A 24,870-nucleotide genomic window follows, 5' to 3' on the forward strand; every position below is an offset into this window, starting at 1 on the left:
CTGAAGAAAGGGGTGTGGAAGTACAACACTGACTACTTTAAATAATGTAGCCAACAGGTCCACAGTTGCGTTTTGCAGTATTTTACATTCACTGTTCACAAACCCCCAATATTACACAGTTATATATTGCCAGTGCACTGTTGTTTTAACTTTCCACACACCTCATTAATAGTTTGCAGGCAAGCCTCCACATACTGCTACAATAGTTTACTATTGAACATCTATGAGCAGTATAAATCTAACCACAAAGTTGACAGTTCTTGAAGAATAGAAATGTACATACGGAACAGACACTGTCATTGAAACTTCCTGGTAGATTAAAACTGTGTGCCCGACCGGGACTTGAACTCGGGACCTTTGCCTTTCACGGGCAAGTGCTCTACCAACTGAGCTACCGAAGCACGACTCACGCCCGGTACTCACAGCTTTACTTCTGCCAGTACCTCGTCTCCTACCAGTTTTAATCTACCAGGAAGTTTCATATCAGTGCACACTCCACTGCAGAGTGAAAATCTCATTCTGGAGACACTGTCATTGCTTTAACACATGGCCTAATTGTATGACACTTCTTTCACAGTTAAGTTGAGGCATTGTTGTTCTTCTAATCAACACAGGTTTCTTGCCAGAAACTCGGCTATGGACTGACTGTCTTGCGACCAAAAATTGGGCCCATGTATATCCTCACAATAATAGGTACTGAACCTACACATTGTTGAAAGTTAAATTTACAGAAATTACAATTATAACTCTACTCATTAAATTAACTGAATACATCAAAAAATTCATTCCCTTTAATAGTTTCTTATGCTACAAGGTTCAGCCAAATTATTTGTTTAAATGATGAAACTAACATATATGATTATGCAAACAATACTTTTGACAAAACTGTTAATTACTTTGGAATTAATTAAGGGCTGGCTTTGCTAACATGTTTTGCAATAGAGCCAAATAAATACTTTAAGAATACTATTAGTTGTTCCTTCAACTATTTATAATTAGTACTGTATTTATATTTGTTTATATGTCAACAATAGAATTTAAGTTATTGAAGAGTTACTGATTTCACCCTATAACTAAAGATACTAGCTAGGCACAGTCAAATTAAATTAGAAAATCAATTACATACATAAAACGAAGCAAAAAATTAGTTCTGGTGTTATATTCCTCAAGACTAAGGGCCAAACTTTCTTTTTTATGAAAATGCAGATTATATCATACTCATGTATGTTAATGCTAATTAGTTAGAAGTGAAAAAATGAATTTTAAGAAGGCAGATGGCAAAACAAGAGGGGAAGTAAAATTATGCTGACTTGCTTCGTCACATGCTGTAGTTTGATACGTTAACTCTAATATGGTGTCGACTCACTACAGACCACTAATTTGTAACTTAAGTTATGTGAGATTTTAATGAATGCATGGGTTACTAGTTTTGGCAGTAAAGCTGACTCTCAGTTGAGATGCAAATAGCCTGGATTGGGCATTTTGTAAGTGTGGACAGAGCAACAGAAATTCGGTATGGTGGAAAGCTTACTGCAACTACCCTTTGTAATCAATCAGTGAGTCAGGTTATATTTTATAATAAATTATGAGACAGAATTTCTGGTTGTAACTTACTTTCAGGAGGCATAATATTTAGTACTGCTGTCAGACAATTATAAAAGTGTGACAGTGAAATTAGAGAACTAAACTTCAATCAGTCAAAGAGACTAGTGATATCTTTGGCTTTTTTAGCCTTTAATCTCAGCTCTCTATGTTCTTCCAATTGGTTGGCAGCTATCAAATTGTGTTTATTACACATTTCCTGTTAAATTTTTCAATAAATTACTGCACCTTTTTCCTCTTCTCTCAGTATATACATTGTTTTTATTGTGGTTAATGCTGTCACAAAACTAAAAAAGACAGAGCTATCCTAGCTTCCAGAGCTATTGTTTCTTCTTACAGAAGGAGAGAGGGATTTGTTGGTGAAGGTTAAAAAGAAAAGGTATGTCGCTCAGACCTTAGAATGAGAGGGACACACCTATAGTGAGAACTGGCTAGTAATTTTATCTCATAATCTAATCTCTCTTTTGACTTAATCTTCCTCTGAAGCAAAGGTATATTTTCTGAAAGATTAAAACAACTGAATACGGAACTATTTATTAACAATAGCTTTTCAATAACTTCCCAGTTTGGCTTCTGTAGAGAATCCTTTTCAGGGAAAGATCTCACTAGCTCACTTTGGTAGGTTTATGCCCTAGCGGGGGTCTCTGATAGCAAAAGTAAAAATATGTTACTAAAGGAACTAGAATATTGTGGAGTTGAAGGTATGCATGAATGGAGACATACCTCAATCTTGGAAAAGAGAGGGCTGTGTCAAGAAATAATGCCATGGAAATAAAAATAAATATGGTATGAGGAAACACTAAATATGGTGTCTCAAAGTTCAGTACTGAATGCACTTCTGTTCTTAATGTGCATAAATAATTTACTAGCAACATTGGAGAAATCTTCAAAAGTGGGCTGATGATTAAAATATACTGATAATGGGCCCACATACATTGCTACAAGACACATCCAGGATAACAAAGGCACAAGCTTGCTTGTGGTTCACTGCTAACAGATTAAATATTTATTTTACAAATACTCATACTACATAAGTTCAGACAAATAGTATAATGGCTAACTGATAACTGATACCCCCCCCCCCCAATGAACCATGGACCTTGCCATTGATGGGGAGGCTTGCACACCTCAGCAATACAGATAGCCGTATCATAGGTGCAACCACAACAGAGGGGTATATGTTGAGAGGCCAGACAAACATGTGGGTGTGGTTCCTGAAGAGGGGCAGCAGCCTTTTCAGTAGTTGCAGGGGCAATAGTCTGGATGATTGACTGATCTGGCCTTGTAACATTAAACAAAACGGCCTTGCTGTGCTGGTACTGCCAACAGCTGAAATCAAGGGGAAACTACAGCTGTAATTTTTCCCGAGGGCATGCAGCTTTACTGTATGGTTAAATGATGATGGTGTCCTCTTGGGTAAAATATTCCGGAGGTAAAATAGTCCCCCATTCAGATCTCCAGGTAGGAAATACTCAGGAGGACGTTGTTATCAGGAGAAAGAAAATTGGCGTTCTACGTATCGCAGCGTGGAATGTCAGATCCCTTAATCGGGCAGGTAGGTTAGAAAATTTAAAAAGGGAAATGGATAGGTTAAAGTTAGATAAAGTCAGAATTACTGAAGTTCGTTGACAGGAGGAACAAGACTTCTGGTTGGGTGAATACAGGGTTATAAATACAAAATCAAAAAGGGGTACTGCAGGAGTAGGTTTAATAATGAATAAAAAAATAGGAGTGCAGATAAGCTACTACAAAGCATTATTGTAGCAAAGATAGACACGAAGCCAATGCTTACCACAGTAGTACAAGTTTATATGCCAACCAGCTCTGCAGATGATGAAGGTATTGATGAAGTGTATGATAAGATAAAAGAAATTATTTAGATAGTGAAGGGAGATGAAAATTTAATAGTCATGGGTGACTGTAATTCGATAGTAGGGAAAGGAAGAGAAGGAAAAGTAGTAGGTGAATATGGAATGGGGACAATGAATGAAAGAGGAAGCCGCCTGGTAGAATTCTGCACAGAGCATAATTTAATCATGGAAGAACGTTGTAACATGGAAGAGAGCTGGAGACACTGGAAGGTTTCAGATAGATTATATAATGGTAAGACAGAGATTTAGGAACCAGGTTTTAAATTGTAAGACATTTTCAGGGGCAGATGTGAACTCTGACCACAATCTATTAGCTATGAACTGTAGATTAAAACTGAAGAAACTGCAAAAAGGTGGGAATTTAAGGAGATGGGACCTGGATAAACTGAAAGAACTAGAGGTTGTAGAGAGTTTCAGAGAGAGCATTAGGGAAGGATTGACAAGAACGGGGGAAAGAAATACAGTAGAAGAACAATGAGTAGCTTTGAGAGATGAAATAGTGAAGGCAGCAGAGGATCAAGTAGGTAAAAAGACAAGGGCTAGCAGAAATCCTTTGGTAACAGAAGAAATATTGAATTTATTTGATGAAAGAAGAAAATATAAAAATGCAGTAAATGAAGCAGGCAAAAAGGAATACAAACGTCTCAAAATTGACATTGACAGGAAGTCCAAAATGATGAAGCAGTGATGGCTAGAGGACAAATGCAAGGATGTAGAGCCATATATCACTAGGGGTAATATACGTACTGCCTACAGGAAAATTAAAGACACCTTTGGTGATAAGAAAACCACTTGTATGGATATCAAGAGCTCAGATGGAAACCCAGTTCTAAGCAAAGAAGGGAAAGCAGAAAGGTGGAAGGAATATATAGAGGGTCTATACAAGGGTGATGTACTTGAGGACAATATTATGGAAATGGAAGAGGATGTACATGAAGATTAAATGGGAGATATGATACTGTGTGAAGACATTGACAGAGCACTAAAAGACCTAATTCGAAACAAGGTCCAAGGAGTAGACAACATTCCATTAGAACTATTGATAGCCTTGGGAGAGCCATCGTAATTCGGTCAGAGAGAGCAAAGGATCTAGAAGAGCACTTGAATGGAAAGGACAGTGTCTTGAAAGGAGGATATAAGATGAACATTAACAAAAGCAAAAGGAGGAAAATGGATTGTAGTCAAACTAAATCAGATGATGCTGAGGGAATTAGATTATGAAATGAGACACTTACAGTAGTAGGTGAGTTTTGCTATTTGGGGAGCAAAATAACTGATGGTGGTCGAAGTAGAGAGTATATAAAATGTAGACTGGCAATGGCAAGGAAAACATTTCTGAAAAAAAGAAATTTGTTAACATTAAGTATAGATTTAAGTGTCAGGAAGTGGTTTCTGAAAGTATTTGTATGGAATGTAGCCATGTATGGAAGTGAAATATGGATGACAAATGGTATGGACAAGAAGAGAATAGAAGCTTTCAAAATGTTGTGCTACAGAAGACTGCTGAAGATCAGATGGGTAGATCACACAAGTAATAAGAAGGTACTGAATAGAATTGAGGAGAAGAGAAATTTGTGGCACAACTTGACTAGAAGAAGGGATCTAAGGCATCAAGGGATTATCAATTTAGTATTGGATGGCAGCATGGAGGCTAAAAATCGCAGAGGGAGACCAAGAGATGAATACACTAAGCTGATTCAGAAGGATGCAGGTTGCAGTAGGTACTGGGAGATGAAGAAGCTTGCACAGGATAGAGTAGCATGGAGAGCTGCATCAAAACAGTCTCTAGACTAAAGACCACAACAACAACAACAACAACAACAACACCAACAACAACTGATACCACAAGTAGAGATTAATGAATACCAACTAAATGAAACTCCTTGTGTGGAATTCCAAAGTAACCAGATGGAAAACAAACTACAATAGTACCTACACATGGATAAGTGAAAAAAGAAGTGGTGGTGTGCCTGCTTTGCTTTTGGAAATCTCTCTCACTGTTTTGACCTGTGTATGAGATTGTTACTGTACTCCTACTGGTTAGGAGTGTCAGAGCTTGTGAGAGAAGTGCAAAGCAACATAGAGATGCGAATTTGGAGGGGTGATACTAATACAGAGAGGAAACAGCTGGGGGGACAGTGTGGTGACATTGAGTTAATGGAGACTGAGGCCAGGAAGGTTGTGGAAGTGATATATGTGTTGCAAGAAAAACCCCCATCTTTGTAGTTTTGGAAAAGCTGGTGATGGAGGGAAGTACCTAGATGGCCTGTGTTCTGAAACAGGCATCAAAATTTGATATTGAAACCTGGTAGTCAAGGGAAGGCAGGATTTGTTTATGATTGTGGACGGGGCCATAAACAGTTACTATTGGTTGTCTTTTACATTTACACACAATTTATTTTAAAACAATAATTCCAGACTACTCAATAAATAAAAAATACCACCCATTATTAATGAAGGAATAAACAACTGTGTAAATAATAGTGTTTTCAGTGAGTTACAGTTTAGCAAATCACCATTAAATACAGATACAACAAATAATGTTTTAAAAGCAAGCCACTGTGATCCGGGCAGAAGGCCCTACACGCCAGGAATGGGAATAAATTAAGAATTGTTTAAGAACTCACTGCAATTTACAGCTTACAGGTATTGAAATATTAAGGTAAGTCGCCCCAAACACATCGGAAGGCCTCAGATGCCAGGAATGGCAGTAATAAGGTTGAAACTTCCTGGCTGATTAAAACTGTGTGCCGGACCGAGACTCCAACTCGGGACCTTTGCCTTTCATGGGCAAGTGCTCTACCATCTGAGCTACCAAAGCACGACTCATGACCCATCCTCATCTCCTGCCTTCCAAACTTGCCCACAAAATGCAAAGGTCCCGAGTTTGAGTCCCTGTCTGGCACACAGTTTTAATCTGCCAGGAAGTTTCATATCAGTGCAAACTCCACTGCAGAATGAAAATCTCATTCTGAGTAATAAGGTTTTAAGGCTTACTGCTAAATACAAACACCAAATTAGAATTTTAAGGCAAATGACCACAAGCACAGCTGAAGGCCTTACACACGACGAAAAGCAGTAATATAAAAAAAATTTGAAACCTGCTGTAAAACAGCAAATGCAATAGCAAAATCTAATTTAAAAAAAAAAAAAAAAAAAAAAAAAACAAGCAACTGTTCCAGATGGTGCTCCAGGAATCGTCCTCTGAGAAGGTCCAGCAACAAACACTTTTGCAAGCAATGAGAAAGGCAGATGGTAACTCAGACTAGTGGAAGTCGAACGAATGACTAATTATAATCTTGCTGAAGTTACCTGATGTCTGATAAACCAAATGCAATGATGGAACAGTATGCCAAAGCCGGAATCAGCGGTCTGCACTACATCCAGAATACAGTGTTTAGAGTGCCCAGGACGTGAAGGGAATCATTATCACCCAAGTAGAAGAATCACCAACTGGCTTACAATCAAGAAAGCTGTCAAAACTACATGCCTTACCAGACAGCAGTGGCAAGGTGAGGAAATGTACACTGCTGTCACATACAGTAACCCCCAGGGCAGGTAACTGGGGTGTTAGCAGCCACAGGGCAAGAAAAATTACCGCTGGTTGAACTTAACAAGTTGAACGCAGTAAATAGAAATAAAAAGTCGAGGAAAGCAAATCAGATCCACCTTCCCCAAGCACTCCACTCACTGTTCTTTGCCTCAGCAACACTACGAGCAGCAACACATACCCGAGTCACTGGAGAATCACGAGATGTCACAATGGTGGAGGTTTCTCTAATTGAATTAAAATGCACTCATCTTAAAGCTTGCTGGATCCAGTTTACAATGAAGCTGTGCGCCCTCGTGACCTCAGACCTTCCATCCAGAAGTCCATGCGTGCTGCCAGCAGTCTTGGCGTGTTCCCGCACTGCTCGGACCTGGCTTCTCCTCAGTCCCCAACTGAACTCGCAGACTCACATGACCCAGCAAAACAACGATGTCGCCCCAAAGATAGGGCAACAGTTACTATATATCAATAACTGCCGCTACTGCCACTAGTGGACAGGCAACGCTTGCAAAACCAAGTGGCAACAGTCAACACGAGAAGAAGATAAACCACCACAATCGTGCCAACTAAACAATACTGTCTGGCCTCCAACGGAGGGCAGAAACCTACAAACAGCACCAAGGCGAGCCGCAGCACGGCTCAACGTCCCCCTCCCAAGTACAAACCCACCCGGGGGAAAGGGGAAACCCAACTAGTGGCCTAACCAAATTTAATTTATGTGGACCCGGTATTGCTTACCGGTATGGTTGTCCTGAACCAGAAGATTAGCTGGACCTAAAATCTGCATAACCTTACAAGGACCCAGAAAACAAGGAGTAATTTTACCAAGGTTGCCAACACGTACCTGCCTCCCGGGAAAATTACGGACATACACCTGATCTCCTGGCTTACCCCTGAAGGCTTGTCAATTACCGTTATAATGACCAGCTTGTCTGATGTGGGCCTCACATGATTCCAGTTTTCTTTGACGACCTGAGGGGTGATCTCTGCAGAAATTAGGTCTTGAATTCCACATGAGTTCGAAAGGGTGGAAATAACAGGATAAGCAAACATCAAGGAAACCAGAGTAGCCTTCAAAGCCTTATGGCTGGCGGTATTTTAAGGCAAAGCCAAGCCAAGGCAGACTAGAATCTCACATACTGGGAGACTTTTGATGAAAGATAATCAGTGTGGATTTAAGGTTACGATTGACCCTCTCCTCAAAGGACCCCTGCAGGTAATACAGAGTGGTAGTTAAATGCTTAACACCACTTTGAAAACAGAATGCCTTGAAGGGAGCCGAAAGAAAGGCCAGCCCATTATCAGTAACGATTTGCTTAGGAGGTCCAAAAACACTAAATACGTTAGTTAAGTGAGAAATGATGGTGGCAGCAGTCACATTACGACTCGGAAGAAGACAGGTAAACCTCAAAAATGCGTCAATAATAACTAATACATACCGATGGCCTCTTTTGGTGTGAGGTAAGGGCCAAACATAATCTATATAGAATTCGTCCATGGGGCAAGATTCACGCTCAGAACTAAGGAACCCCTGTTGAAGAGCGTTATTCTGTTTGGTCACACGACACAACTGACACAAAGAAACCATTTCTCTAACATCTTGGTCAATAGACGGCCAAGTCAGATGCTTCTTAATCTTCTGCAAGGTGTTATAAGGTCCTAAATGCCCGCTAATCAATGAGTTGTGAAAATAATGGAATATGGGGCATACTAGGGTGCCTGGTAGACAGATCTTAATCTCCTTGGTACCTCCCACCCTTTTACACAAAATGCCTTTCCTGGTAATGTATTCATTCAAATGCTCCCCCGCACAAAGCCTTTTCTTAACAGGTCCCCATGTGGGGTCCTGATCCTGATGGCTGTCAATATCACTGAAAAAAATGAGGACTACCACCTAAGATGACACAACTAAGATTGCCTTCCAAAGCTTCTTGGGCGCTCTCACTAAATGGTTGTTCAGCAAACATATGGCTGAGGACATCCGTGAGCTCATTCTCAGTACCTCTAATGTGCTTAACCTTGAACTGAAACGCTGAAATGCATACCGCCCACCTCGTGATACGGCCAGTTTTACGCAGTCTGGCTAGCACCCAGCTTAAGGCTTGATTGTCAGCCTTTAGCTGAAATACTCTATGTTTGTGATAAAACCGGTACTTATCCATTGTGAACAAGACAGCCAATGTCTCACATTTGTAAACAGAATATTTAAGCTCGATGCTGGTTAACCGACGAGACATGTATGCTAATGGTTGCCTTTCACCCTCGAACTCCTGAAGGAGGACTTTCCCCATTAGATGCATCGGTTTGGACAATAAATTTTTTATTAAAATCAGGAACCCCAAGAACTGGAGGACTAGCTATAGCCGCCTTGATGTGCTCAAACGTGGCCTCTTGAGCAGGTCAACACTCAAAACACACCCCTTTTCAGCACAGTTCATTTAAAGGAGCTGCCAACTGAGCAAATTAGGGACAAAATGCCTAAAATAATTCGCCATCCCTATGAACTAGAAAATCCTTCTCTTATCAGTGGGCAGCAGGTCTCTTAAGGCTTTAGTCCACTCTTGATCAATGCGGATACTCTTGCCTGATACTAGGTGACTTAAGAAGGATACCTGCTGCCTGGTTAATGTCACCTTATTGGGTTTAACAGTCAAATCAGTCCCCTGCAACCTAGCAAAACCTTGCTGGATGTATTCCAAATGCTCTTGAAATGAACGACTATAAATTACCAAATCATCCAGGTAATTGTAAACACAGAATAATTTCAAGTCTCCAAGAATATTATCCAGCAAACGAGAAAGGACGCTGCGCCAGTAGCCAAACCAAAGAGGGGCATATTATAAACTCAAACAGATTACAATCAGTACAAAATGCTCTAATGTGCTTCCATTCTTTGGCTAAGGGAATCTGATAATGGGCTTGATTTAGATCAAGCACAGTAAACGAATTAGCCCTGGCAAACCAAGTAAAAGATTTATGAAGATCAGGTAAAGGAACCAACTGAAGGACAACTTTCTTATTTAGGTGATGGTAGTCATCAACAGTCTGAAAGTTCCACCCCTGATCCTTAGGGACGAGGAATATAGGCCGGCCGCGGTGGTCTCGCGGTTCTAGGTGCGCAGCCCGGAACCGTGCGACTGCTGCGGTCGCAGGTTCGAATCCTGCCTCGGGCATGGATGTGTGTGATGTCCTTAGGTTAGTTAGGTTTAAGTAGTTCTAAGTTCTAGGGGACTGATAACCACAGCAGTTGAGTCCCATACTGCTCAGAGCCATTTTTTTGAGGAATATAGGGGGGGCATAAGTGGATGTAGGAGGCCTAATAACTCCATGCTCAAGCATTTTGGAGATCTTTCCCCTTAGTATCTTCATCTTAGGCAGTGAGAGATGGCTCAAAAATGGTTTAAATGGCTCTGAGCACTATGGGACTTAACTTCTTTGGTCATCAGTCCCCTATAACTTAGAACTACTTAAACCTAACTAACCCAAGGACATCACACACATCCATGCCCGAGTCAGGATTCGAACCTGCGACCATAGCGGTCGCGCGGTTCCAGGCTGAGGCACCTAGAACTGCTCGGCCACAACGGCCGGCGCAGTGAGAGACGATATGGGGACTGCCTGATGGGAACATGGTTAGAGAGATGAATATGGTATTAAAGAACATTAGCAATACCCAGTCTGTCACAGAGAAGCTCTGGGAATCTCTCCAACAAACCCCTAGTTCGAGGCCTGCTGGGAAGAAACATGTGTGAGATCAAACTCACTAAGCTTAGCATCAACAGCCAGCATCTCGATGCACCTTACGTTTAGCACACTCACAGAACCGAAATTTCTGACCAGAAGCAAACTTAAAGAAAAAGGTGTACCCAGAATAATCCAAGACAAGACCAGTTTTACCATTAAAATCACATCCCAAAATCAAATCAACCAGCAGCTCCTTAACCAAGGCCAAAGACAAGTGCCACGAGAAATCCCCAACCAAGATACTCACTTGGACCTAACCATGCAGAGGCAACAGCTATCCGTTGGTAACCCGACATCTCTGCACCGAAGAAGGAACCGACCTGTCTCGCAAGATGACAAAATTCAAGAAACCATTCCAAGCTCAACAATGAAAAGGAGCTACCAGAATCCAAAAGGGCACAAATAGGTTTGCCACCTACTCGAGAACAAATATAAGGCAGTGGGGATGGTGATCAAGCAGTGACATGGGCACACCAGGGTTTAAAGGCTTGACCCTGGGGTTGCTGCCCAGCCAGGTGTCATTTATTGGCTCTGGGTGTCCAAGGCTGAATGCAAGTGTGAACTAAATGCCCTGTTCAACCGCACCTGAAACACCACCACAATTCCCCTTTAACAGACTCAGCTTATGTTGGTAATCCAGAGTTCCCCTCAGTAACGCCAATGGGCTGAATTTTAACTTCATGGTGTCTGTTGTCCAAGAGTGGCAATGCAGATATCGCTTAAACAGCAGCATGAAGTTCTTCCCAAGTGGAGGGATGTCCATCCAAAACAAAATGTGACTTATCCACTGCTCGCATTCCCCTCAGGACAATTGAAACTAACTCCCACTCTGGCAAGTTGACTAACAAGGCAAAACAGGCTGTCTTAACTGTTTCCACATAATGATGCAACTCATCCCTATCTTGCTGCATCTGCCAAATATAGTGACACTCGAGTTGTTTATGAAATCCCGTGGTCAATAGTTCCAGGAGTTTCACAAATTTTACATCCATGATACACTGCTAATCTATTACCCCACCCCCAGTTGTTGTCATGGGATTCAACAGAAGCTCAGCTGTGACTAAAAGGGAACTGCTGAGACTGGGCCAACCAACCTGGGGCCATCAACAGTGGATTGCTAAGTGTGGACATAGAGACAAACAATGAGCAAAGAGATAAGTGGAGATTATGTTACAGATAAATAAGCCCAACGAGTAATCCAGAGAGAGAAAACTAGACACATAGTTTCAGAAGTCAAGAAGAACAGTGTATTGTTACAAGTGAGACGTTAGCAAAGTGAATACACCACTGAGTCTGGTGTGGTGGAAATTAAAGAGTGTTTGTGAGCTCTGACTGGTCAAGAGAATGATGCATGGCACTACCAGTAAGCTCCATGAGTTCTCACAGATACAATGGCTCTGCCTACCAGCAAATGTCAAGTTTCATGCTACCCAGCAGGCTTGCAAAGTTTTCAGATATGTCTTATAACAGTTTTGGTGGAATTCATAACTTGTCTAACACATATCACATAGTGGATATTACATTCTGCATCCTTATCATTTATTGTGTGTATCCTTTGGGTGGTGACATATCATGAATATCTTCAGAAAGTCATCCAACCATAACTTAATTTGAGTTTGGTACACCTGGGCTTCTTGATTGTGCTTGCTCACTGTCATCAGTTGTCTATTACCATAAGTTGAAAACATGCTTCAGCAGTAACTACTGATGGAGTATGATGTGTGGGAGAAATTTGAGAGCTTTGATTAACTGCCTGGCTCATGAGAATGGTAGAAATATTCATAGAAGACAACCAACTTCATTGCTAGCTATGTGCTGAAATAGTTAAAAGGTGACACTGAAACATTTGCTAGTGAGCAATCTCTATGATACTTATCACTGTTCAGTTGTATTACAATGCATGGGGCTCAGCTTAGGTGGACTGTACAGCTCCTTTATTACCTTGACACTAACACTGATCCTAGCCTAATGATTAGGATTTTCAAGGAACCCTACCAACTATCTTACAGTGCTTTCAATATTATTGAGACTCCTATATCAGTGTCACACACTATGGCTGATTTTCTCAGAGGAAGAAATTGTACAGTTAAAGTATCAAAGACTGTGTACTTCTCATTCCTTAACACATCTTATATCAGATATCTAATATTAAACTGAAAGATTATCTCTCTAAAATTTCTCACAGATAAACAGTAATAGAAAAAAGGCAATACCTGCAAAATACGGTGCCTGGCTTATGAAACAAATCTTTTGCCATAGCTCTTGTGGAAGCCATTCCTCACATGGATTCAACATTTCGTTCTCACAGCCCCCTGAAGAGAGCAAAAGAGCTAATTCTTCAGGATAAAGCTGATTGTTAGACCTGTAGTACATAAAACGACAATATAAGGCCACAATTACTCTATAGTGGAAAATATAGAAGGAGAAAAAGTTTTAAAATGTATTTTATTCTACATTTAGAGGTAAGTGAGATCATAAAATCTAAGTACAAATTTCTACTCACATCATAATTGTTGTACAGATCAGGAATGAGAACAGCAGTTTATCTTTCGCAAACAATGAGCGGCAGACCTTAGTGTACAGGTTATATGTAAAGGACTCTCGAATATATTTTAAATGCTCTTCATGCGACACAAATGCCAGACTGCAAAGGAGTCAAAAGGTTTTAGTATTTGAATAAGTATTTCTACAGATCATAATATGTGGCACTAAAATATTATGAGAACAGAAACAATGGTACTGTTAAATCTCCAACAACAGTATTGTTTAGATTTCTGGTAAGTATATGCATAGACTAAAACTAATAAAACAACTTCAGAGATTCATTTTTAGATTGAAACCACCTTTTATCAAAAAATGTTAAGTGCAGAGTTTAAATTAAAAGTAAAAATTTAAAAAAGTGGAACGTAAGGAGAAAAACAGAAATATACCAAGTACTTTGTTACAAAATTAACTCATTGGATGGTCATGTAATCCCATCTCAGTCACTGCCATGTCTGCTCATGTGTTGTACTTATAAAATGGATCAATTACATTCATAGAGGTTTCATGAAGGTGCCTTGCTTACATATACAGAAAATAAGGAAAAAATCATGTTTTGACATGCATATCACTCTGTAACTAACACGGCACAAAACAGGAAAGGAAGATTGCTCAATACCCAGGAGGAAACAGAGGATATCAAAACACAACATTCAGAATGGATTTTAAATGAACAAAGTAAATTTACCCAAAATTTTTATTTTAAAATTTTTGAAGAGTAGCCTTCTTTATGATGTCATGTGCTCAATGTGTCCATCAGATCATATGAGGTAGTGCCTTGTTAATTATATGCTTTACATGATGCCCAAGAGCTGATGTGACAGCTCCCACCTGTCTGTATGCTGTGCAGCTGTACGGGACATGACAGAGACGATCCTCTGTCATTCAATTCTACATACACATTTTACTACCGTTTGCTGGCAAAATACTTGTATCTCTGTTTACTATGGTTTTACTTATGCTTGGGTCCTTCTGCAGTTTTATATACTCTCTAATTAAAGCAGTGAACAGCCATAATCATTCAATTTTTGGGAAAAGTGGACCCATGATACCAGTAATCATTTAGCTTAGTTTCTTTAAATACTGAAAACTGTAGTTGATTAGTGTACTTCAAAAAATGAAACTTAATGATTTTGTTACAGTTTTTTAAACATAAAAAAATGTAATTTCCACACATTTAAGCAAGGCATGATCATGTGCCATTTACAAACATTACTGTTGCTAAGATATGACTTGGCAAACAAATGGTTATGAGATGGAGAGCTATTAATATCAATGGGGGCTACTCTGGGAAGAAGGTAGAGCTGGAAGAGGCTGCAAGTAAGATGAGGCTGGACGTTTTAGCTGTTAGTGACATTTGGGTAAGGGCTGAGAAAGAAGAGGAAGTGGGAGAATACAAGGTCTACCTGTCAGGAGTCAAAGCAGGAATAGCACAATGGGGTGTAGGGCTTTACATCAGGAAAGAAATGGAACTCAGTATAGTTGCAATAAGGTATGTAAATGAACGACTGATGTGGATAGATCTGACAGAGCAAGAAAATTAGGATTGTGTCAGTATATTCGCATTGTGAAGGGACAGATCAAGATAAGATGGATAGTTTTTATGAGGCACTCAGAGATGTAGTTGTTAGAGTAAAGGAAAAGGAGTGTTCTGCTCAAGGGTGATTTTAATGTCAGGATTGGAAATCGAACAGAAGGGTATGAAAATGTTATGGGTAAATTTGGAGAGGATATGGAGGCCAACAGGAACGGGAAACAACTCTTGGATTTCTGTGCCAGTATGGGCTTAGTAATCACAAACTCCTTTTTTAAACATAAGAACATTCACCGGTATACTTGGGAAGGCAGGGGAACCAGATCTGTCATTGACTATATAATAACAGATCAGGAATTCAGGAAGGCTGTGAGGGACACACGGGTATTCAGGGGATTCTTTGATGACAATGATCATTATTTAATCTGCAGTGAAATTGGGATTGTGAGGCCGAAAGTGCAAGAGGTCAGGTCCATATGTAGGAGGATAAGAGTGGAGAACTTCAGGATAAGGAAATCAGGCACAAGTACATAACAGTGATCTCAGAAAGGTACCAGTTAGTTTAATGTAGTCAATTACAGTCATTGGAAAAGGAATGGGCAAGGTACAGGGACACAGTACTAGAAGTGGCTAAAGAATGTCTTGGAACAGTAGTGTGTAAAGGTAGGATGAAGCAAACAGCTTGGTGGAGTGACACAGTCAAGGCAGCCTGTAAAAGGAAAAAGAAGGCATATCAAAAATGGCTACATACTAGAACTCAGGTAGACAAAGAAAGTTATGTTGAAGAAAGAAACAAAGCCAAACAGATAATTGATGCATCCAAGAAGAAATCGTGGGAAGACTTTGGAAACAGGTTGGAGACTTTGGGTCAAGCTGCTGGAAAACCATTCTGGAGTGTGATTAGCAGTCTTCAAAAGGGAGGTAAGAAGGAAATGACAAGTATTTTGGACAGGTCAGGAAAACTGCTGGTGAATCCTGTGGATTCCTTGGGCAGATGGAGGGAATATTTTGAAGAGTTGCTCAATGTAGGTGAAAATACGATCAGTAATGTTTCAGATTTCGAGGTACAATGGGATAGGAATGATGATGGATATAGGATCACATTTGAGGAAGTGGAGAAAATGGTCAATAGGTTGCAGTGCAATAAAGCAGCTGGGGTGGATGAAATTAAGTTGGAACTCATCAAATACAGTGGAATGTCAGGTCTTAAATGGCTACACAGGATAATTGAATTGGCCTGGGAGTCGGGACAGGTTCCATCAGACTGGACAAAAGCAGTAATCACACCAATTTTTAAACATGGAAACAGAAAAGATTGTAACAACTACAGAGGTATCTCTTTAATCAGCATTGTGGGTAAAATCTTCTCAGGTATTGTTGAAAGGAAAGTGCGAGTATTAGTTGAGAACCAATTGGATGAAAATCAGTGCGGGTTTAGGCATCTTAGAGGTTGTCAGGACCAGATCTTTAGCTTACGGCAAATAATGGAGAAGTGTTATGAGTGGAGCAGGGAATTGTATCTATGCTTTATAGACCTAGAAAAGGCATATGACCGGGTTCTTAGGAGGAAGTTATTGTCTGTTATATGAGATTATGGAATAGGAGGCAAACTTTTGCAAGCAATTAAAGGTCTTTACATAGATAGTCAGGCAGCAGTTAGAGTTGACGGTAAATTGAGTTCATGGTTCAGAGTAGTTTCAGGGGTAAGACAAGGCTGCAACCTGTCTCCACTGTTGTTCATATTATTTATGGATCATATGTTGAAAATAATAGACTGGCTGTGTGAGATTAAGAAATGTGAACACAAAGTAAGCAGTCTTGCATATGCGGATGACTTAGTTGTGATGGCAGATTCAATTGAAAGTTTGCAAAGTAATATTTCAGAGCTAGATCAGAAATGTAAGGACTATGGTATGAAGATTAGCATCTCCAAAACTAAAGTAATGTCAGTGGGAAAGAGATATAAACGGCTTGAGTGCCAAATAGGAGGAAAAAAGTTAGAACAGGTGGACGTTTTCAAGTACTTTGGATGCATATTCTCACAGGATGGCAACATAGTGAAAAAACTGGAAGCGAGGTGTAGCAAAGCTAATGCAGTGAGCGCTCAGCTACAATCTACTTTCTTCTGCAAGAAGGAAGTCAGTACCAAGACTAAGTTATCTGTGCACCGTTCAATCTTTCGACCAACTTTGTTGTATGGGAGCGAAAGCTGGGTGGATTCAGGTTACCTTATCAACAAGGTTGAGGTTACGGATATGAAAGTAGCTAGGATGATTGCAGGTACTAATGGATGGGAACAATGGCAGGATGGTGTCCACAATGAGGAAATCAAAGAAAAACTGGGAATGAACTCTATAGATGTAGCAGTCAGGGCGAACAGGATTAGATGGTGGGGTCATGTTACACGCATGGGAGAAGCAAGGTTACCCAAGAGACTCATGGGTTCAGCAGTAGAGGGTGGGAGGAGTTGGGGCAGACCAAGGAGAAGGTACCTGGATTCGGTTAAGAATGATTTTGAAGTAATAGGCTTAACATCAGAAGAGGCACCAATGTTAGCACTGAATAGGGGATCATGGAGGAATTTTATAAGGGGGACTATGCTCCAGACTGAACGCTGAAAGGCATAATCAGTCTTAAATGATGATGATGATGATGATGACTGTTCCATTTTATAGGGATGCTGCATGAGGAGTCATTACAGTTGATGTCAGCTGACTGATATAGGTTCTATGTGATTGTTTGACTTGCTACTTTTATAACAAGATATTGAGTATATTTGTATTTTTCTCTTTATTTTGAAACGGTTAAGTTTTCTATATAATAGTAACTTTGTGTTTTGCCTTTTCTGCATTTCTTTTAACTCTGATGATGGCTCATAAGAGTCAAGATTGGCAAATTTTTGTAAGTGAATACAATGCAGTGAATACAACTATGAGTTAAAAACAAGTAGGTCACATGCTCCAATTGAAGAATGTCAAATTTCTGAGACCCCCCAAGACATTAAGAGATACTGAATATCTGGAAGGAGATGTTCTAATTAAAATTGTTGGTAGAATCATGCTGCTGACATTAATTTTCTTTAACGAAAGATGTGACGGGACTATTGGCATCCAAATGAGAACATTATAAACCCATCATGAAAATTTTACTAATATTTAATAAAATGTGTTTAAAATTAAAAAGAGAGCCAAATGATACACTGCTCACTTTCCATACAACATACCTTATCATGAAGAGGCATATGGGAGACATGATGTATGAATTTTCTTATGATATTGGTAAATAGTTTAATGTACACAAACATTCCTAATGCAATGAATATAAAAAGGAACCATACTAGGGGTTTACATTTAACAGCACTTTTGTACATATCTAGTGCCTCACGTAGCTGCTTAGTAAATTTCTGTCAGCGCCTGTAGTGACCACTATCAGACCTCCTCCAATCAAACATCTGTTTTAGGACAAGTGGCGTCTTTGGTTGGCCTGATCAAAAGGTAAGCAGAAGACATACAAGACGATTGACCCATTTCTCTGCTATCATCATGCTCAAAAATAATAGACTCATTTATGAAAGATAGATTAATGAATTACTTGAATAAACATAACCATCCAAATGAATCACATATTGGGTTCCAAAGTCGTAGAAGTACAGAATGAGCCATAGATAAATTCATAAAAGTGGTAATTGAGGCTCTTGACAAGGATGAGGATGTTGTAGGCATATTTGTAGATGTTTCTAAGGCTTTTGATGCTGTTGCACATTAGGAATAAGCGATGTGGCTAAAAACTGGTTTCGAGCACAGCTGGCAGATAGGGTACAAAGAGTGGAGATAACAGAAACATTATAAAAGGCCAAACTTTTAGTGAAACACTAACCACAAACAAACTACACACATCATAAAAAGTTTTGCGTTGTACCGGTTCCCAGAACTCTTGAAGAAAGACATTGACTAAGGATATTGTATCACAGAAACAGTCCCTTTGGCTGTTTAGAGATGTCACTAAACCCTGCCTACACCCAGAACTCTTGAAGAAAGACATTGACTAAGGATATTGTATCACAGAAACAGTCCCTTTGGCTGTTTAGAGATGTCACTACACCCACCCAAAGATGGAAAATGGGTCATTTGTCATATACTCAAGGAACTCTTGAGCAGAGTAAATTACCTTACTTGTGATAAAAGTGCTGCTAAGTGATATAGTCACTCTGGAAAGTGAATTACGACTACTGAGAGAAGAAAATACAGACCTGAAGCATCAAGAAAATTGTAGTTGCAAGAAAACACCAGTTGTTGAAGAGCATACACAAGAAAATGAGAGAAACATAAATAATGGTCAAAGTAGCAAAACTGGCTGGAGTGATACACTTCTGAAATCCTCAAAAGAATGTGTAATGGTTTTTGAACAAGCTGAAGAGCTTAATTAGGGAATAAATATAAATGGAAAAAGTGACATACAATAAAGAGTTTACAAGCAGCTCAGTAGTGATATGAATCCTCTCAAAGAAGAGTTCCTCACTAAAGGAGGCTGTATGCTGAAAAACATTGAAGTAGTACCAAACACAAAAATTGATTTTTGTCCAGGAATAAAGTCTCAACAAATGAATAACATCTGAAAAGCTTATTAAGCTTGGAAGAAACTTCAAGAGATGAATCCAGCTGGAGCTACAAATCTGTTTTCCTACATGTGGGGATGAATTCTTTTTGAAGCTGGAGTGAGGAAGAAATTGTCCATACTAGAAACATGATTCAAATGGCAAGACACATCTAAAAAGCTTCTCAGATTGTAATAAGTGACATAATATATATAAGGTCAGTGAGTGAAATATACACAACAAGAATAAATTCTTCTATCAAAGAGCATTGCAACAGGTTAGGGGCGGTATTGATAGATCCTAATAAATCCTTGAGTAATAAATGTCTGGGGAAAGATGGTTTACATCTTAACAGATTGGGTTTGAAAACACTTAGCAGAATGTTTGCTGATACTTGTCAAATCATAACAAACAAGGGAAACTAAAAGGTGCCGATGGGGATGTTAAAGAATCTAAACAACTTCCAATCAATAGTAAACATAAAATTGTAAACAGAGCTGAGTGTACATATGTCAAGCACTGCAATGAAAATGTATTAAATACTGAAGACTCTGGTGACAAAATCTCTAAAATAGATAAGCTCGAAATTTTTTGTACAAGATTAAAAATGTTAAAGTAATTTGTTTAAATGAACACTGGCTTAGTGAAGGTACAATAAAAATCTTAAGTAAAATTAAAAACTTTAAGGTAATGACCATATTTTGTGGGAATAATAAATCAGGTGGAGGTTCATGCATACTTATTCATTCAGATTTAAATTACCATGTAAGACTTGACTAACTGTTTAAATGACGAGTGTATTTTTGAGGGTTGCTTTGTCAAATTAAGGAACCTAAATGTTGTTATAGTTTTGATATATAGAATCCCAGGGAAAGTCACAACTGAGTATTTCATATGTAAATTTCAGTTTTGCTAGAATACCTTAGTAAAGAAAAAAAATGAAGAAAATTGTAATTTCTGCTAATTTCAATATCAATGTGTTGAGTGAAAACAGCAGAGCATCAAAATTCATTGACTTAATAAAAAATAAAGTTTCAAATTAAATTTTGCAGAATCAATGAGCAAAATGGTCAGTCAGCTATATGCATTGACAATATTTAAATGAATTATGTTTTTAAAGATGTACATACATTTTGCTTAGAGTTAGGAATTTCTGATCATTCAGCATTATTCATTGAGTTACCCAGATCAAGTAAGGAAGTTCTCTGTAAAAAGGTCTATTTAAAATGAAACTTTAATCAGGAAAACATCATTTCATTTCATGACAAGCTGAATGAGACAGAATGGCACTCTGACAAAAATATTTTAAGTACTGCAAATATGAAGCATTCTTAAGTAGTTTTTTAAATGTTTCCACCTAAAACTTGTCTTAATAAAGTGACAAAAAATTAAAATGGGTCACTAAAGATAAAAAATCTCCATTGCTAAGAAAAGGCAGCTACATAATGAACTGAGATATAATAAAAGCACTGACTTTGATGAATATGTTAGATGATACAAAATTACGTTTAAGAAAGTTGTGGAGGCAACAAAGTAAATGGCAGATAATAGTTTAATTTTAAGACATGAGAATAAATCAGAGGGAGTGTGGTCATTTGTGAAATCTGAATTAGGTATTACAGTGTCTAGTCATGAAAGTTGTAAAATCAAGCTTGAAGACAAGGTTATTGCGAATCCAACTCAAATTTAAGATACTTCAATGAATTATTCATTAATGTAGCGAAATCAGATGTCAGTGTTGCAGATTATGACAATAAAGTATGTACTTTCAGACTTGATAAAGTCTTGGAATGCTTCACAAAATTTAAAGCGGTGTCAGCGACAGAAGTAGAAAACATTATATTACCACTGAAAAACAAAAATTCTTCAGGTTGGGCTGGGATAGTCCCAAAAGTTCTCAAATTTGTATGTAAAATGATAGGACACTCATTATCTTCAATAATAAACGAGTCTTTCCACCACTGATGTTTCCCAGAGGTGCTAAAGTACACAGAAGTAAGACCTCTGTTCAACAAAGGGTCAAGACAGGATATGGGAAATTATTATCCCATATCTCTTCTCCCAGTCCTGTCAAAAGTATTCAAAAAAACTGCTTCCATCCAGATTCAAAATTTTATTGAAAAATATCAGATTAATTTGAAAACTCAATTTGGCTCCCAATGTGGAAAAAGCACTACAGATGCAATAAATGAGTTTGTTAATAAGATTAACACATCATTAGACAATACGAATAAAGTCACAGGGATCTTTTGTGATCTCACAAAAGCTTTTGACTCAGTAAATCATGCCCTTCTTATCAACGAACTTGTCAAGTATGGAATTAGAGTTAGTGCTTTACATTGGCTTACTTCATACCTGAGCAACATAAAATAAAGTGTGGTTGTCTCTAAAAATACAGCAAATTGCTTTTACAAATGGAAGACAGTAATACAATGTGTCCCTCAAGGTTCTACCCAAGGCCCTTTTCGTTTCTGTTTTACATTAATGCCCCATTGGTCTTATTTGCAGATGACACGACTGTATTAACAGAAGAACAGGAACCACAAGCTATTCCTATCAGCATCATCAACACAATATATCATTTAGAAACTTGGTTTCATCTCACTGGATTAACCCTAAACATCCCAAAAATCCATGTGATCCAGTTCAGAACAAAACAGTCAACATCCCATGAAATTAAAATAAATCACAAAAATTAAAATAAATCACAAAAATCAAAATCTAAATTTAAATTGGAATAAACGTGTTGAATATGTATTAAAAATTTATGTAGCTTGGCATTTGCAGTGCAAATATTAGCTAATGTCACTGACATGGACACAAGGGAAATTGCATACCATGTCTACTTCCATTCAGTTATAAGATATGGTATCGCTTTTTGGGGAAATTTGAGCAGCTTAATGTGACTAATGAAATTATGGAAAAGAATTGCTAGAAACATGTGTGCTGTACATCCTATAAAATCATGTCACCCACAACTTAAAAATCTGAAATTATTAACAGTGTCCTCCCTATTTAAATTTATATTAAAATTTTTTTTGTAACAATTTAGAATTATGCAAGGAGAATTGCTTTGATCACACTTATAACACAAGAAATAAAGAAAATTTTATGCAGCCTGCTCATTGTTTAACATTGTATGCACAAACACCCCAGTATAAGGGAATGAAAATTTACAACAAACTAAAAGCCAAGAACATTCTGATGCATGATACTCTACTTCAGCAATGCTACTACTCAGCTGAAGAATTCATGAATGATGAACTGAATATTTGAGCAGGATTTAGTTTATCAATTGTCCTATTATGTAAATATGCAAAGGTATCTTTTCACAAAAAGCTACATTAATGTTTAAATCATCTTATTAAGCATAGTTTTATATCAGTGAAATTGTATCAACCATATTTGACCTGTCTCCTGCACTCTAATCAAATGATTAGCTTATGTATGATACAAGATGGAAAAACACAGTTACCAAGCCACTGTTGGGATGCAGCCAGGCAGATGTGAATATATGAGGCAGAACATGCTATGGCATGTACACACATGCATTGAGGCACATTGAAACGATTTTCAACACATACTGTAACTGTGGCTGCATGGTACAGTGTGTATTTGACTGCAGTCTCTGTAACAATGTTTGTTCGAATAAATGGTCTCTAGCATGGAAACCATGCATTTCTGACACCAGCTCATTAGACCTTTTTTGTTCTGTATTCTCTCATCGATCAGTGGCTAGAGTTTCTACACAGTGGAAAAAATCACCATGTATTTATATCACAGTTTATGATGGTTTTGTTATTACAGATAAAAATAACATTTATTTTACAATAAAGAAAATAATATATCATGTACGTATGTAGCCTTTTTAGATCATGGTAAATTTGAATTAAATCTTTTTGGGTGTTTGACTGCTTCATTATGAATCACTAAAATAACTTATATATATATATATATATATATATATATATATATATATATATATATATATATATATATAATAGAGGGAAACATTCCACGTAGGAAAAATATATCTAAAAACAAAGATGATGTGACTTACCAAATGAAAGTGCTGGCAGGTCGACAGACACACAAACAAACACAAACATACACACAAAATTCAAGCTTTCGCAACAAACTGTTGCCTCATCAGGAAAGAGGGAAGGAGAGGGAAAGATGAAAGGATGTGGGTTTTAAGGGAGAGGGTAAGGAGTCATTCCAGTCCCGGGAGCGGAAAGACTTACCTTAGGGGGAAAAAAGGACGGGTATACACTCGCACACACACACATATCCATCCACACATATACAGACACAAGCAGACATATACAGACACAAGCAGACATATTTAAATATGTCTGCTTGTGTCTGTATATGTGTGGATGGATATGTGTGTGTGTGCGAGTGTATACCCGACCTTTTTTCCCCCTAAGGTAAGTCTTTCCGCTCCCGGGACTGGAATGACTCCTTACCCTCTCCCTTAAAACCCACATCCTTTCATCTTTCCCTCTCCTTCCCTCTTTCCTGATGAGGCAACAGTTTGTTGCGAAAGCTTGAATTTTGTGTGTATGTTTGTGTTTGTTTGTGTGTCTGTCGACCTGCCAGCACTTGCATTTGGTAAGTCACATCATCTTTGTATATATATATATATATATATATATATATATATATATATATATATATATATATATATATATATATTGTTGGGTGACAACAGACATCACATCCTCATATGTCATTGGACAGTTTGGTGCCAAGATGCCTGTGGAGGGGTATAGTGTGGAAGGTTATTGCCTGTGCTATTGTCACAGATGAATGGTAGAAAACAGTAAATCAGCAGCTTGTACTCAGGGGCAACATTTTCCTGGAACAAGATGACAGTGCTGCTAGACCATTCCCTTTTGGCCACTTTTTTTATACTATTGAACTCAGGTCTTGTGGAGCTGCTGCTAGTGAACACGCATGACCTACTGGACTGGAATTCTTGGCAGTCAGACTATTGATGAGCTGTAGCTATCCTCACTGTTACTGCCATTGGAGTATTTAATTATCTCAGTAGCAATATTATTTTCTGCAACTGCATCCATGCCTGCCAAGCTAGCATATGTGCACCTTGAGAACTAATAGTGGTCACAGTCCACATGATGTTTGGCTATTAACTGAATGGAATTTTTAATGTATAACTTTGTGGGGCCTATCAGGCTGTGTAACTTGTCGGTCAGACAACTTGGGTTGACAGCCAGGTCAATGCGTCATTCTCTGGCAATGTTTCAGCACATTTCTTACTTGCCATCTTCAGGCAAAGCATCAGAATCGGTGAGGCAGTGCGTGGTGACGTGCACTCGTGCATAATTGTCCCAACTGGCCCAATGATGCAGAGCAGCCCATAGTCCAGCATGTATAAAGATGTGGATGAGATTTGGAAAGTAAGAAACTT

At 38.6% G+C, this 24,870-nt stretch overlaps 1 protein-coding gene across 1 annotated transcript in view; it reads right to left on the bottom strand.

The window, feature by feature from the left end:
* Positions 1-24,870, bottom strand: part of LOC126249484 (dynein axonemal heavy chain 7-like) — a 1,193,512-nt gene that overhangs the window by 153,348 nt on the left and 1,015,294 nt on the right. The window contains exons 47-48 of the mRNA XM_049951137.1: positions 13,271-13,386; positions 12,981-13,129 (exon numbers count right to left, since the gene is read on the bottom strand). Of these exons, the coding sequence (XP_049807094.1) occupies positions 12,981-13,129; positions 13,271-13,386 (265 nt within the window). The remainder of the gene's footprint in view (positions 1-12,980; positions 13,130-13,270; positions 13,387-24,870) is intronic.

Source organism: Schistocerca nitens, chromosome 3 (assembly GCF_023898315.1).
Source record: "Schistocerca nitens isolate TAMUIC-IGC-003100 chromosome 3, iqSchNite1.1, whole genome shotgun sequence".
NCBI classification, from domain to species: Eukaryota; Metazoa; Arthropoda; class Insecta; order Orthoptera; family Acrididae; genus Schistocerca; species Schistocerca nitens.